This window comes from Bufo bufo, chromosome 1 (genome assembly GCF_905171765.1).
Source record: "Bufo bufo chromosome 1, aBufBuf1.1, whole genome shotgun sequence".
NCBI lineage: Eukaryota > Metazoa > Chordata > Amphibia > Anura > Bufonidae > Bufo > Bufo bufo.
Window position 1 is genome coordinate 266,097,659 of NC_053389.1, and position 17,400 is coordinate 266,115,058.

Consider the following 17,400-nt stretch of genomic DNA (forward strand, 5'->3'; position numbering starts at 1 on the left):
ATGTTGCCCATACTACTGTGAGCAGCCTGCATGTCCTAAACATGCTACTATGGCCTGCAGTTTCTCCAGAAATGTCTCCCATTGAGCACATCGTCATTGGTTGGCCATTACAAAGGGAGCTGCGAGCAGTGAAACTTGATGATTTGCATGCCCAAGTGCATTAAATGTGGCAGAGCATGTATTTTTGCATGTGGTGCTCATACTTGATACAGAATAAATTGAGATATTTTGATATATATATCTATTTATCTATCTATCTATCTATCTATCTATCTATCTATCTATCTATCTATCTATCTGGCGAAAAGATGGGCAGCACTCCGGTCTTGTGAAAATTCAGTGATGTTTATTCACACTCAAACGCAATGCAGCATTTCAGCCCTCTCAATGGAGCCTTTGTCAAGCTTGACAAAGGCTCCATTGAGAGGGCTGAAATGCTGCATTGCGTTTGAGTGTGAATAAACATCACCGAATTTTCACAAGACCGGCGTGCTGCCCATCTTTTCGCCATTTCTATTGCACTGTTCCTTGTCCAGGAGCATTTTTGGAGTTGCACCCGGCATCCTATAGAGTGCCGCTGATTATTTTTGTTTTTTATCTATCTATCTATCTATCTATCTACATTTACATATCTATATGTATATATATATGATGACATCATAAGTAGGTTGCTGTCTCACCTGTAATGTATTTTTCTAGGTATGGAGCCAGAATGTAAACAAACAGGAGTTCCCAAATACATTCAATTGACGACTGTTGTCAGAGCGGAGTTTAAGCATACTGTCTTGTAAGGTATGACCACGGAAAGCACTAATATCCAACAAAGAGATATTTATACAATCAGACAGACCTGTGGTATCAGTTTTTATTCTGTACTTTACAACCTTAGCATTTTTGATGCTGAGCTTACCTGCTGTACATATAAAATACATCTTTTGATGTATGACATTTTTGACCTATGGATAGAGCCTTCAAAGAGCATTCTCTACAAATACTTGTTAAATATTCATTAATATAAATTGAGGTTATTTTATATGCTGCCTGTAAGTGACAGAGGGCCACCTGAATTGTGCAACTTGATTATTAAAGAAACTACACACATTATTATAGATACAATCAGATAGCTGAGATGACTTCTAGGTATAGAGGAAAGCTAGCCAGTATCCTTTTTTGCCCAGGACCTACCTTCTCAAAGTTTTTGCAGGGACCCCCATATTCAATTATCTGGTAGCATCTTGCTGTTGTGTGAGCAGGTAATATTTGAATGTATCTGTACGGTGGGCCCCAGGCACCCCAGTCCAACACTGTTGGTAACCCAAGTAGTGTGTCAGGTGGGCAGACAAGGTAACCAACCATCTGATGAGACTAGGTATGGGAATGGTGAAACAAGGAGTATGGGATTATTTGATGCAGTTCCCTGTCTTATTGGCCCAATAGCTTAGACACCACAAATTGCTCTTTATTGTGAACCTGTCACAGTCAATTTTTGTCTGTTGTAGGGTAAATGCACCAGTGCATCCATCTACAACATGAAAACTCGGAATATGGAAGACCAATGCACCTGTTGCTCAGCAACACAGACTGAACTGATAAATGTTTCTCTCAGATGCACCAATGGGACTACAGTAGAACACGAAGTTACTCAAGCCACAAACTGTGAATGTGTGTCCCGGAAATGTAACAAATAATTATATCTGACTACTGCTGTGTAAGACTATACACTGTGCCCATCTATACCATGCCTTTTTCTGCATTTTGAGCCTTTATGACCTAAATTGTGGGAGCTTTGTTGCTGGAAGAAAAAGTTGCTGAAAATAGCAAATGACACATCAACACCAATAGTTATATAGCTGCAAAGCAATGCCTCGACCCATTATGTGCAATTTAAAGTGTTTTACATTTTTAATTTTTTTCTTGCGGACAAATTCTTCTATGAAGCAGAACACATAGAGTATTTTATATTTTCACTAATAATGCACTTAAAGCTATGACTACTTTGATTTACATTTAGTATAAAAATGTAAGTTCTGTGTTGTAGTTGGTAAATCCATTCAGCTGATGGAATAATACTATATATACTGAAAGAAGCAGGAAATGTAACTACTGCCTTCACAAAACCACTGTGTTAAATATTAATGCAATACTGTCATTGATGTTCTTTATGCATTTTCTTCTTTAATTTGTAAAAAAAACAAAGACTAGAATATAAATAAAGTGAATTTTATAAACACTACCATCAGTCCATGTTCTTTCAATACTGTTCTCAGTCCTGAGGATTAAATATTGTCAACATTGATGCCTTTGGTGCTGATTTTGGACCTTGTTTCACCCCAATACGGTGGCGGGTCTAGTTAGAGTTATAACCAATCCCACTTCAGGTTCCATAGTTGTGAAGTCTTTGAGAAATAAAAAAGAGCAACATTGATTGGAGGAGAGCTACTGACTGACATATGAAAGTACAGTCCAACACAGAGGGTCATTTATCAAACTGGTGTAAAGTAGAACTGGCCTAGTTACCCATAGCAGCCAATCAAATTCCACCTTTTATTTTTGACAGCTCCTTTGGAAAATGAAAAGTGGATCTGATTGGTTGTTATGGGCAACTAAGCCAGTTCTACTTTACACCGGTTTAATAAATCTCCCCCATACTTTTTAGGAGGCCCACAAAGCATTGTTCCACTCTAGTTTGACTGGCTTTATAGAGAGTTGTCTGTCCATGATGCTGTGCCATTTGTAACTTATTGTATACTGTAAATACTGTTCCTTGATAGATGATTGGATGCCCACATACAGTACATCAAACACTATATGAGTTCTTTTAAAGCTTATCCTACATTTGAATTAATCACTATAATTGAGGGTGTTTATTTCAAAGGAAGTGGCTGGCCAAATATAATTTAGTTGCTTATTATTGCAAAATATGTTGCTGGGACTTCTTTTTGGGAGAGGGAGAGAGAGAAAAAGAACCTGCTAATTTACAATGGTGCTGAGAAAATCTCCCATACACATTGCATTTATGGTGATTAGGAGGAGAAACATTTGTCCCTAATGGGTAAGCACTGAGATAGGGTTCAGAAACTGCTGTCAATTTTAAATTACAACATTTTATTTTGCTCAGATTGGAACATATTTTCCTGTATATTTTTTAAAAACATCACCGTGTATAAAAGAGACAATTGGTTACATCTGGAATTTAAACATACTCAACATAAGTTGGAACTTTAGATTACCTTCACATATGCATCAGCGATTCCGGCAGGCTGTTCCGGCATAGAACAGACTGCCAGAATTCTTTGGATCTGGCACTGCCGGATGCAACTGGAATGCCTACCAGCCCCATTAACTATAATGGGGTCTGGCAGAGATCCGGCAAAAATTACGAGAATCAGCCAGACAGAAACCGCTGCACACTGCAATTTGTGTTTGGCTGATTCCTAGCATTCTTTGCCGGATCACCCTGCCGCAGATGTGAAGGTAGCCTTAGTCTTTTAGTTCATTTTGAAAAACATTGGCCAAGTTATTTCCCCTGAAATATTTTCAGAATTTCCCTTTGTAAACATAGAGTAACTTTTATAAATGCAGTCAACTTGCAGCCACCACTAGAGAGAGCTTAGAGGACTCGCTACAGACTGTTTATTATATTGAACTCAATTATCAAACAGCATAAAGTAACTCCTAAGTTCCCTCTAATGGGTGGCTGCAGGCTGACAGAATCCTGTCATTTAACCACCTCCTGTTCGCACGTTGACTATAAACGTCCGGGAGGTGGTTCTCTATCTCTGAATGGACGTTTCTGAACGTCCATTCAGAGATAGCAGCTGCACGCTAATAGTGCAGCTGCAGATCGGGTGGCCCGCTGTCAGTGACAGCAGGGCAACCCTTAGAGAAGGCAGTGACAATTCCCAGGGTGTCCCTTTTTTTTCAGATCGCTGTATACACAGTGCACACCGAGGCGCTGTGTATACAGAGCAGGAAGCGCTATGAGCTCTTCCTGTTCCGGCCCGGCGGTCATGTGACCGCCGGAGCCGGTGTGAGTGCAGGAGCTGTCGTGTCTTTCACAGACCTCGATCAGCCCTGCACTGAGGCTGTACAGCGCAGTATAACCACTGTACAGCCTCTCTGGGGGGTGTATTTCCCCTGTAACTAGGGCTACTATGTCAGCCCCAGTTACAGGAGAAATCAATAGCGAAAATAATAAGTGAAGTTAAATGTCCCCCACAGGTCTTGTAGCACCTTATGGGGGACGAAAAGTGTAAAATTAAAAATTAAAAAAGAAAGTGTTAAAATATTTTTTTTTTAAACAGGTTTCACATGTAAAAAAATATAATTCCCCAAGTAAGGAATTAAAATTAAAATATTTGGTATTTCCGCATCCGTGATGGTCGGCTCTATAAATATATCACATGATCCACCCAGTCCCAGTCAACTTGCAGCCACCACTAGAGGGAACTTAGAGACTTGCTACAGACTGTTTATATATTAAACTCAATTATCAAACAGCATAAAGTAACTCCTAAGTTCCCTCTAATGGCAGCTGCAGGCGAACAGAATCCTGTCATTAAAAGGACATTTATGGTACTTTTATATTGGTGGCTTATCCTCAGGATAGGCTATCAATATCTGAACACAAGTTCTCATGAATACTGCACCTCAATTCAATCAGCTGTTTAGGAGTAGCTAAAGTTCCGACTTCTGGTGTTGAAGCTACTCTCAAACAGCTGATCAGTAGCGAAAGGAGCTGGTTACTGCAGCACTACTGCAGTTGAAGTGAATGTCAAAGCGCTGCAATAAACATTTCAGTCCACTACGCAATGGACAGACCTATGTAGTTCTGGTGTTAGAGCTACTATAGGACAGTTGATCGGCAGGTTTGTGGGGTTCCAGATCCCGCCAATCAGATATCAATATAGGCAAAAATATAAAAATGACAGAAAACTTCTTTAACTCTGTATCTATGCAGGAGATTTCAATCTCTTTATGAAAAGTGGGGCTATCATTACAATAAAAATATATTAAGAAATTAAACAGTACAGCATTTTTTACTTAAAAAATGCCATGTTAAAACTGGACATTAAAGTACCCACTTAAATCCCATTCGATCTTAGTCCTTGCTTAAGATCAGAATGGCCCTGGCATATCTAAACGAGCAGGTGATTACAAGGTAATCCTTTTAATATTTAAAGCAGTACTGTATCTTCATATACCAAGTGCAACCTGAGATAAAAAAAAAAAAAAAGATCTATAAAAGGCTCAACCCTGAACACTCTATAACAGAAGAGTTCTTATGACTTTACAAAGAGCATTGTTCTTTCTCAACAATACCACAACATACAGAGAGCAGGACCTGGGCTGTCATGCTTATTGGATTTCCCTTCTTCTGGATTTTCCATATTATTGCTCTTTTGTGTATTTCTACAAATGGAATGGCTTTTTATTTTACGTCTGACCTACAGGAGACAATAGTTCCCCTTTGTGGCTCACTCTCTAAAGAATTTTCCTAACATAAACATTAGGTGCCATAATTCCCGATTGTTCCGCCTTTTTTTTTGCCTTGGCTTTGTTGCTGTCTTGTATTTTAAAATTTGTAATTTTTTTCCCTTGGACTGTTATTCTTCCATGCTGATAATTACGTCAGCAGAAGGTCTGGCTAATTAGTTCCACTCGGTGTTTGCCTAAAGTAGATTGAATCTGGGATGGAATTAGCAGCCAGTACCATTGGCAAAATAAGACCGGTTAGAAACAGAAGCAGATTGTACTCAGTAGCTTCACATCCACATCATCCTATTAGCACTGTCTCAACTTCCAACAGACAAATCCCTCAGTGCAATATGGAATCTTCCTCTGCACAAATAACCGGTGAGTTTATCCTTTCAAACTATTGATTTTGTATGTATTTTCTTCACATTTACAATTGTTCATCATTAACCATAGCTTGAGAGTTTTGAATACATGATTTCTCTGTGGGTTGTGTAGCAGGTGCACTGAGCATACGCAATATTCCTAGTTTACCAGGCAAGGTGGTTTGTTATGTGAGTCTATAATATGACTTGTGGGTTAGCATTACAAAATTATCTACAGTTTTTTTTTCATTGTCTTTGATCTGGTTAATATGCTGTAATTTTGCTTTTAGGTCTTTAATATGGACTTTAAAAATGTTAAAATTGAATTGTTTTAGAATATAATGTATGAAAATTGCTAAAATGACTTTGTTGCTCATCGAGGTTAATATATGATCATACTGGTATAATAGGAAACAAAAACACACAAAGACAGATTTAAAACAAGATGTTTTCTCTGACAGGTGGTGAACAAAAGATGTTTTCTTTCATAATTAATAGGGTTGGATATTTGTAACTGTAGTTACAATAGAAGAGGATAATGGTATTGGTTGTAAAGCCTACACTACAAATATTTATAATGAAGCTACCCGAGAATGAAAAAAGTTAATTTAATGTAATGTAGGCAGTGGAGCTAGGTTATATTACTAAATAGCAGTCATAAACCCTAAATGAAATCTCACCTATAGAGAAGCTTAAGGTGTTATTACTTTATTAGAAGGAGACAATACAGTGACTCCAGGAAATAATTAGCATCAAGCATGTTACGTTATAGTTTAGCTAACCAATTAAAGGCTCATTCATTTTTAATTATTTCTAACCAAGTAATTAGTTTCTAGTAAAAATCTATTTTTGGTCAGCTTTGAAGCATCGCATATAGATAATCTGGTAACATGAGAAGGTATGACTTGGAAGCATACTTTGCATAGTCATGTGGAACAAGTGCAAAAACACTTGTGTGATAACAATGATAAATAAATAGTATTAATAAATCATCATGCATGTATGTTTTCTTTTTGGAAGCATCAGCATAATTACTTCTATATTTATGAGAAGAAATTGAGTATAAGGACCCACAGAAACATGATTTTGATCTAGTGTTTTAAAAGAAAAAACTCCATACTGCATGTGGTTTTTCTGGACATTTTAGTTGCGTTTTTTTATAAATAATTGTGTGAACAATTTTTTTTTCTGCCATTTTATTCTCTATAGAGAACACGATATCCGATTGCATGAAAAAACACCACAAGCTTCCACAGTCTGTGCTTTTAAAAAAGAGACTCAAAAACACCACCAAAAAAAATGTCGCCTTTCATCTTTCCCATAGACTTTCAGCTAACACCTTGTACTGACTTTTTTATGCAAAAAATGCACACAAATCCGCGAGTGTAAAGAAATGCCACTAAAAATGCAGAGGTATGCAAAAATTAAAAACCTCCATAAATCTATTAGGAATGAGCCAGTCACTATTCGGTATACATGTAAGCTAGGCATCAAATGGAATGAGTGTAGTGGTATTGTTGGATGAGGTGATCAGCTCTGGGGAATAGTATAGAAGGGGTAAATAGAGAAGAGTTATAATAGGAAATGTGATAGGTCTACATAAAAAGATGTGTTTTAGGGCCAAGGTTACAACTGGCTTTTGCTAATCAATAGATTTTCTGGAGTAGCACATTCCAGAGAAACAAGAAAAGTATTGGATACAGAAGCAAGAGGTTTGAATCATGGAAGATGTTAGTCTTAGATCCTTGGTAGAAAATAGAGCACATGTATGGTGGTAGAAACAGATTATGGAAGAGATATAGGGTGGTATGGTAGCTCATGTGGCTGCTATCAGATGCCTGATGAGAAAAGGCCCAGTCCAGGTTGACCGGCATATCCTATTTCCACTAGGTGGTGAGAATCTGTGCAACCAGGGGCATAACTACCATAGTGGCAGACCATGAGACTGCTATGGGGCCAGGGCAAGAAGGGGCCCAGTTGGGATCATCTCCTCTTTTACTGGAGGTGAAAACTTGGTCAGGACTATACCCTTTAAAGGAACAACTTTTAGCAATGAGGCAGTGAACAAAATAGCCCAAGGATCATTGAAAAGGGTTTAGGCGGAAAAACCGTTTGTCCTGTGTGGGGACGCCAGGTTGATCCTTGCTATGGGGCCCTTAATTCTCTATGTACGGCACAATGTGCAGCAATCCCCTTTTCATAGGTCCTATAATGCTAGCAAGCATATGGTGCGAGGACTCAAGCTAAAAGATCATGAAAATGAGATGATTGACAAAGAAGTTAAAAGTCCTCATGTTGCTAGGTGGTCCTGGATACTGCAAAGCAACTGATTAGTTGTACAAGACACTGTCCTCATTTGGCTTCTATTTGCCTTAATTCAGGAGAGGTGAAGATGGTCCCATAAGCTTAGTGAAGTATCAAAGCATTTTGCAAACCCTTCATTCTATCTACTCAATGCCTGGACTCCTAGCGATGTAAGAATAGCATTTTACACCTTCATGAACTGAAGATGTTCTGGTAATCACCATGTGTGTGGCTTATCGTCGCCTCCCGTGATCAGCTGTTATCACTGTGGGAAGCTCATGTAATCATGGTTGCTTCAAGTCCACCTGAGTGAGAGCCACTTTTACTCTAAAGGTGTTAAAGATGATATTCTGGAAAGGGGTATTCAGATAATACAACCTAAGTAGAAAGATTATAAAAGCTGCTTATATCAGACATTTGGATTAAAGATGAGTAAATTGATTCTAAATTTTAAAATTTCACTAAACTACGTCCACCAAACAAATCAGATTTTTAATTCATTTAGGACAAATTGTATAAAAAGGCGCCCGGTGCCATTTTCCTCTGAATATTGGGGGGGGGGAAACCATGAGGGAGGAAGAAGATGGAGGATCATATGACACTGGGAGAAAGTTGGGGGGGTTGCCCTGATTGGCTCAGAGGCTGACAGATAGCCTGGATCAGCCAGTCAGGGGGCAGTGGGCAAGCAGCATCTTATGCGGAGACAGAAGAATCACTAGTCTGTCTTCAGCTTTTGACCTGGAAGGATGTTATGTGGCAGTGTCTGACAAAAGGCTATTAAAAACGCAAGCCGCTAATGTAATTTGATAGGGACACTATAGGAAGAGAAAAATAATACATAATTAGGTAGATTTTAGGAAAATTGATCATGTAAAGCTTTACGGAAACCTTTGCGAGACTAAGGGGCTGGTCACACTGTGTTTAATACAGTTGCTGTGGGCAGCTACAGTAGCTCTACATTACAAAATCCATCACAAGTCTCCTTGCAAGAAAAATAAACAGTTTTTTTTCCTGTATATGAATAGACAGACAGGTTTTTTTTTGTTAAGAAAACTTATGTTTCTGCAGTTCATAGTGCAGTGACCAGGATGCAGGGGGCGTGCATGTGAGCTGGCTGGATGGGTGTAGTAGAAGTTGTGGAAATCAAGGTTCTGATGATCCCTGTGCCATTGTGCAGTGATGGGAAGGGTGCACTTTTTCTCCCCGTCAGGGCACTACAAAAATTGCATTGTTATACCCATGATACTGAACGCATATTCAAAGGCATTCTAATGCAAACATTGCAATGTTTTATCAATGTTATTGAGCGCATTACTGCATCAGACTGTGCAGCTTCAAAAGCCATTTCACTACAAAATTTGCATTGAACCATGGTTCAAAGACAATTTACTGCAAACATTTCATTATTACCAAAGTAAAAGTACCAGTGGACAATGTGTTTGCATGTTTGTAGCAGGGAGGGATTTAATTGCACTTCTGTCTTTGCACAGTTCAAAGACAAAAACATTGCATTGTTATACCCATGTTTTGAAATGCATTAGTGCATCAGACTGTGTAGTTCAATGGCATTATTTATAAGCTTGATATTGAATGCATGGTTCAAAGAAATTTTACTGCAAACATTGCATTATTGCATGTGAGGGATAACCACCCGCGTGCCACGGATGACATCAGACGTCAACTACGCCGAGCTCACGAGATATAGTATGGTCATTGGTTACCAATGCGTGACATTACACCCTCCTGGAGGAGAGGGTAAGGTCAGGCTTGGTACAGTTTTCACAGATTCCTCCTGTCCACACGGGCACAGAGAGGCAACAAGCTGAGAGAGCCTTTTCACTGCCCCAGTGAAACAGCGCTTTCTCAGCCCGGAAAGACTGCCACCAGTTCCTTGTTTGATATAAGCCCATTCGCTAACGGGATTATATAGGGTAAAAAAACAACCCGCGGTACCGTATTACTAGGCCGAAACACGGACGTGGGGATTTGTGATCGAGATACCAGACAGCACAATATTAAATTATATCTTTAATCGCCTTAAGGGCTCACTAGACAATACACTATACACACAAGGATACAGTGGTCTGAGGTTACAAATACAGGTGGTATGGTACAAACAGGATTAAACAGAGCAAAGGTCAGTTTACCAGATGGATAAGTCCTTTTGTGTTGTGATAAGTCCTTTGCTGTAGTCACATGGAGGGCAGTGATGTCAGCAGGTTACAGGTCCCTCTAAAAACATGAGAAAAGAGAAAAGACACGTCCGTTTGCTGGCACAAGCCTTTTAACCTGTACCCGGCCCCCTCCCCTCCCGGCCTCTGGGAAGGGTCAACCCCCCCTCTGCTGGGCTGGCAGCACATGAGCCACAAAACCGATTAGGGCTCATGCCTCCTACCAGAATGTCACAGGGAGGTGGTTCTAGGACCAGTGGATCCGTCTGGGTTCCGGCTACCAGTAGAGTCCAAGCATGGTACCGTTATGTGGTTTCTATGGGGAGATATGTATATCTCCCCTCCATGGCATCCCACCGCCAGACTATGACCATGGGCCTGTTCATCGTGGCCACAGGGACACAAATATGTATCTGGGTTTTGCCTGTGATGGCCGGGCGATTCATAATTCCTTATAAATCGCCGGCTCCAATATGTCTGATAAATTTGATTGAACTGGGGAATGGCCCAGACCACTGCAGAGAGGTTTTAGCTGGATTCCTGGCTGGCTGAATGGAGGTGAGAAATTGTAAACAAAGGTGGCCTGCAAGAATTTCTCTGCTATATGGCTGGGCTTTGAAGAATTTCTTCTGCTATATTACAGCTGATGGCTGGTGTGGGAACATGGCTGACAGTAAATAATAATCCATATTCTTCACATTGCAAGAGTAAATTGTGCAGTGTATTTGTAGAAGGGGAGGGATTTAATTGCACCTCTGTCTTTAAATTACAGAAAACACACTTCCAATTTTGCTAGTACTGTTTAATAATCTGTGTACTGTACCAAACACATAACTTTCCATTCATAGGAAACCCATGACTTTTAATTGATAATGTCTGGAAAAGTAGAATAGGGCAAAATAAAAGACCCAGGCTTTATCACCTGAGAGGCAGGATGTGGGTAACAGCAGCAGTTGCAGCACCAGCCATCCAGTCTGTAGTAAAAGTAGTAGCCCACATTTCCCCATGGCTTCTGATTTTGAGCATCCTCCATCACACGGTCAGTATTTGGTCAACATATGATCAGTATTTGTAAGGCAAAAACAGGAGTGGGTCCAAAACAGAGATGTCATGGAAATATTTGTATCTTTTTGTGTTTTGGACCCACTCCTGCTTTTGGCTTCCAAATCATGATCAAATTCTGATACTAAATTCCAACTGTGTATTAGAGGCCTTATGGATGCTTAAACGACAGGATCCGTTTTGTTTTTTATTTTTCTGTTCTTCTGACGGATCAGAAGAATGGAAAAATAAATGGTGATATCAACACAGCCAAACAGGGACACTAGTGGCCCTGTAACAGAGTGGTGAGGGTGATAATAGCATGAAGAGTCACAAAAGTGGCCCCGGAACAGAGTGGGGAGGGTGGCAACAGCATGAAGAGTCACATCAGTGGCCCTGACACAGACTGGGGTGGGGGGGAAGTGGGCAACAGCAGCGGCAGTAACAGCACAAAATGGTGACAGATCACAGTAGGAGCAGATGGCAGTAGAGGCAGCAGGCATGTGGTATGAGGCGGTAGCAGCAGCACTTGAGCAGAAGTAACGGGCCACCTGTCACAATATGGCAGCACACTACAGTCAGATCACTACTGCCAGAATGATCTAGTCTGTTGCATCAGGCACCAGTGCCCAGAAATCCTGGTTGATCCATGCCTGAATCATCTTTATAAAAGGATAGTCTCTCAACATTTTGTGTTGAAAGGCGAGTTCTCTTTGGGGTAACAATGCCACCCGCCGCACTAAACACCTGCTCTGATGTCGCACTACTCGGCCAGTTGCACCCACAATTCAAGTTTGGCTACCCAGTGGTCCAGGGGATCTTGGATCTGGGGTGACAGTGTACAGTCAAAGAATGCCACCACCTGCCGGTTCAGGTATTGCTCTAACATTGTGGATAGCCAGTCGTCATCCCTCTGCCGAATGGTAATAATGCGGTTATCACTACACAAGCAACTCAGCATGCATTTGGCCATTTGCAGAAGGGACTCGGAGGGGCTCCCTGCCCCCATCTCCACTCCATACTGCCACGGTTTGTGGGGGATCATCTGCGTCGTCTTTATCGTCGCCCTCTAGCTCTGCTGTTGCATGGGCAGCTAAACCACCTAGTTCTGTATAGAATTCCTGGGCGTTTATGTCCTCCTCCTCGTCTCCCTCCTGTGCCAATTCAGCCTCCACAGGGCCTAACTCCACACTGTCTAACATCGAAGTTACACCGGGGAGTAGTCCTGTAAGTCTGCATCATGAAGAAATCGGTCACCGGTTTCCTCTGCTCATACAGTCAGTCCGACATGTGTAGCTTGGAGTTCCAACGTGTAGAAATGTCGCATATGAGGCGAGGTAGGACACCAGTCTGCCTTGCAGGTCAAGGAGTGCCTGTTTTGCACAGTAAGGTTGGCTGAAGTCCATGCACAGTTTCCCTGACATCTTCAAGACCCCTTGCAGTTGGGTGGAAGACTTCAGGAACCGACAACCAGATTGAAGACATGTGCGATGCAAGGTGCATGGGTCATCCCTTCATGATGCAGTGCAGACAGAATGTTCTTCCCCCTATCGGTGACCATGTTTCCTATCTCCAGTTGGCGAGGAGACAGCCAGGATTTGATTTCTTGGTTGATGACGGGGAGCAGTTCCTCCCTGGTATGACTGTTTGCCCAGGATGACCAGGTACAGAACTCTGGGACAACTCTGTGCTTTGCATAGGTGGTATGCTGGAGGACCACTCTGAACTGGGCCTGCAGTGGAGGCTGAGGAATCCCACAATAACAATGCAATGCCTGTATTGCCATCACCTGGCCAAGTAGCTGGTGTGCCTGGGACGGAAACACATTTACCCAGTGGGCTGTCAAGGACAATATTGTCCTTGACCATAGTTACAGCTTCACATGTCAGTGTTGGCATGAATTATACCAGATGCCGACAGGCTCAAGCACTTGCCCACGTTTTGCTCAACATACATGTCCAGGGCTGGTACAGCTTTTTTAGAGAAGTAATGACTTGGCTTGAGGCTCTCCACCTTGGTTGGGCACAAGCCATCAGTTCTTTGAAATGTTCAGAGCCCAATATATGGAAATGAAGGGACTGTAGTACCAGCAACTTGGCCAGGTGCACGTTCAGATTCTGCGCTGTTGGATGAGTGTACTCATACGTTGTCTTTTTTAAATTGACTTGGGGATCAATTGCTGGCGAAACACATGATGAGGAGTAGGAGGAGCATCAAGAGCAATAGACGAAGGGAAGGAATGACAGCTGGAGAAGGGGTGTGGGCCACTGGGAGATGAAGCAGTTACTGCGTCAGGCTGTACCACTACATTAGTGCCACAGTTTTCCCATGCCACTTTATGGTGACACCATGTGTTGATGCAGGGCCATAGTGCCAACATTAGCACCCTGACAGTGCTTTACCTTCTGCCCATATATAATGCATACCACCACGCTAACGTCCTTCAGTGAATTGATAAAGAATTTCCAAACTGCAGAGTATGGCATTTTACCCCCACCACTCTGTGCTGACTGCCTGCTTCTTCCTTCATAAACCACTATTTGTTTTCGGACAGGTAGGCTCCTGAGTAGCAGATGTCTACCCCGGACATGTTTGGCTCCAGATCTCCCACTGCTTCCACCCTGCTGGCTCATCAACATGCTGCTACCCTCACCCTCTGATAATTATCATGATGCCCCCTCTTCACCCAGCTCCAATGTGCAATTGGCTACATCATCATCCACTACTATACGATCATCACTTATGTCACCCTCACCAGTCTCATGGACACAATCATGGCCGCTCACAACACGTGGCTCCCACTCGACTGTCATCATCGCAAATTGCATGCCTGAAGGAGGACCTCCCCTCCAAGTCTGTGCTGGCCTGTAGCTGCTGACTGTCCTCACTGAGTTCGTCCTCCCTTAAAAAGTGGAGCACAGCCGGCAGCATACATTACTTTCGAGCAGAAGGAGCAGCAAAGAAAGAGGCATTTGCAGGACAGTTGAGGCCACAGAGGTTGCTCCTGGCCATGCAAACTAAGTGTGGTGTCAGAGGAATCCACCAATTCCTGGCTGTGTGTGTCTGATGTCACGTGAGATGATGTTGAAGAGCAAGTCAACCACTCTAATACAGCTGGATTGTTGGTCAAAACACGGCCACTGGATAACAGTGGCAGCTCTGGCCTGTTGCTGCGGCTGCTGCTACCACTAACACTTCTTTTGCTGCTACTTGTGCCGGCTACAGCAACATTTTTGCCACTGCTCTTTTTTCTTTTTGAGGGTCCAGGCAACTGTCTGTTGACCATAGTGTACAGTAACTGAATCAGTAATGTAACTAAGTACTGTATGAATGGCACAGCAGTTGAACTAAATGCACCTATATAGTAGTCCACCTGTTGACACTGAGTCTGACGCACAGTAAGTCGGTAGATAACAGATTAAGTATTAATGGAGCAGCAGGTGAACTAGATAAATGTGCCTATGTATTAGACCGCCGATTCACACTGAGTCTGACGCACAGTAAGTCTATGCATAGCTGAACAGATTAAGTACGAATGGTGCAGCAGGTGAACTAGATAAACGCGCCTATGTATTAGACTGCCTGTTGACACTAAGTCTGATGCACATTAAGTATATGTATAACAGATTAAGTATTAAGTATTAATGGAGCAGCAGGTGAACTAGATAAATGTGCCTATATATTAGACCGCCGATTCACACTGAGTCTGATGCACAGTAAGTCTATGTATAACAGAACAGATTATGTATGAATGGCGCAGCAGTTGAACAAGATGCACAGGGTGATTACTCTCAGGCTGCACTGTCCCTGCAGTCTCGCTATGCTCTCCCCGTGCTCTCACTACAGTGTCTAAAAACTCTGCCTACAATTTCCCTACACTGTCCATGCACTGTTCCTGCACTCTCCCTATCCAGTATTCTACAATTAATAGCTTTCTTAAACACTGTTTCTTGCGCTTGCCACATCTGTCCCTATGCTCAGCTCACAGTGAAATGGCAGAGACTGTGCGGGGTGAGGCTTTTAAAGGGCTGTAACATAACAGGATATGCTGATTGGCTAGTGACACGGCATTATGGGTAATCTCACGTTCCGAGGCTTCTTACTTTCATTTTGTAACACGTGTACCCACCATTTAGGAAAAAATGATTCGTTACCACGAAGCACAAAGAAATTCTGATTCGTTGGGAATTGAGTTTTTCCCATATCTTGGATGAAATTTCACTTCGGATGCTTCGATTAACTCAACCCTAATGAAGATGACAAAGACACCATACTGCTCATTGATGCAGCCTGTCTGCCACAAAGGAGGCTGGGAGAATAAGGAAACTCTTGTGTTATTTGGCGGACACCTCTGTTTTCCCACTGGATCGGGTGATGCCGCTTCATGTGGTTCAGTAGAGCTGTGACTGCGCACAGCTTATTTTCCTCTAGCAGGTCTTGGACAGGGCCATGCTGTTGTCTTCCAGCAGTGTGAAGAAAAACTAACAGATGGGGGATACTCATGCAGGGCTAGTGGCATCTAAGCTGCTGCACCCACATTATCAGTGGCATCACCAGTTCCCAAAGCAGATCTGGCCTTAGCAGTTCTTAAGAAGCTTCTAGCTGTATGTTGCCTCTGCTCTTTATTGCTTTCACTGCCGCTACCCTCCTTCTCAGATGTTACCTCCTCAGCACACCGATCCAGCTCTCAGGTCCTGTCCAACACACAATCATCATCTGAGTACCCAACCTCCCAACAACATTTATCATACTGTGGTATATCATATGGGCTCCTTGCCCCCCCCCCCTCCAACTCCATGCTATGTACTTGCCCAGTGTTCCACTGTTGCTACAACTGCACCCAACACCAATATCGTGGCAACAGATGCCACTATTACCACCAACACAACTATGCATGGAGTCCACCATCTCCCCCTGAACCTCCTTCTCAGTGCAGTCCAAACGCTGACTGCTCTAACACAACTCTTCAACAGGACAACTCTCTTGACTATCTGTCATAGGGTGAAGTAGGTTTTTTTTGCCTCTTCTTATGAAAAAGGGCACCCCACTAGGAGGGGTCAGTGAAGACAGAGAGGATGGCACTGAAAGGCTTCTCTAGGGCTGCAAGGAAGAGGAATGCCGTGACTGCTTGCTCCAACTCATGGTGTAAAAGTCAAAAGTGACCTCCACGTCATCCTGCTGTGACAGAGTGAGCCATCCAATCTACAGTCTCATCCTCTTTCTCCTCAATAATAATGTTGCGCCTTTCTGAAGCCAGGGAGAACTCTGGCCTACTACTACTACCACTTCTCTTAGTTGGTTCTGCTACTATCAACATTCTGGCTGTGGGTGGACAAGGCCTGGGTCTTTCATTTTGAACCCTTCTGTATTCTAGACATTTTATTATGTAAACCAATGATTTTTCTAAATCATACAGTATCATGGAACAGTTATAGTAAAATTGCAATCATCTTTCCTGTAACTTAAAGACAGCGGCACAATTAAATGTTCTTTCCCTTCTACAAACACAGTGAATGCTGTTATTGATAATTTACTTTTGGATTAATGCAGTATTGGCTGTCTACTGTGTTGCTTGTGTTTAACGTTGTCTCAGAAAAGACCTTTCTCTACTGCAAAACAAACATCGCAAACTTGTAATGCCATTATTAACCCCCACAGCACCAAAATAATGATGCAGGAAAGGTTATGTGAGATTTGACTATTATTGCTCTACTTATATACAGCTTCTAGCTGAACTACAACTTTCTAATGTGAGGGTGAAGTGGAAAATCACAGCCTAACCTCATACAATGTTGCAATTTCTGTCTGTGATAGATTTGCATAGAGTTTCAATGCAAGTATATAGGAATGAATATGCAGCTTTTACAAATATAAACATATCTTCCAACAACAGATCTAAATCAGTCAGAAGGTCAGTGTGTCTCTTTTTTACCCTCCAAAACTTTGCACAGGTAGAAAACCACAAAGTCTTAGTATTAGCTTGCTATGCATTATCCCTTTTCACAGTGCAGTGGGACTACATTGCAATAACAGTGCAAATGAAC

General features: G+C 42.0%; 2 protein-coding genes across 2 annotated transcripts in view; both read left to right on the top strand.

The window, feature by feature from the left end:
- VWF (von Willebrand factor) overlaps positions 1–2,233 on the top strand; it is a 214,419-nt gene extending 212,186 nt beyond the window's left edge. The window contains exons 51-52 of the mRNA XM_040439200.1: positions 700–792; positions 1,500–2,233. The gene's annotated coding sequence lies outside the window, so the exon portion shown is untranslated. The remainder of the gene's footprint in view (positions 1–699; positions 793–1,499) is intronic.
- Positions 2,234–5,693: 3,460 nt separating this feature from the next.
- Positions 5,694–17,400, top strand: part of ANO2 (anoctamin 2) — a 541,215-nt gene continuing 529,508 nt past the window's right edge. Inside the window, exon 1 of the mRNA XM_040439201.1 lies at positions 5,694–5,856. Within this exon, the coding sequence (XP_040295135.1) occupies positions 5,694–5,856 (163 nt within the window). The remainder of the gene's footprint in view (positions 5,857–17,400) is intronic.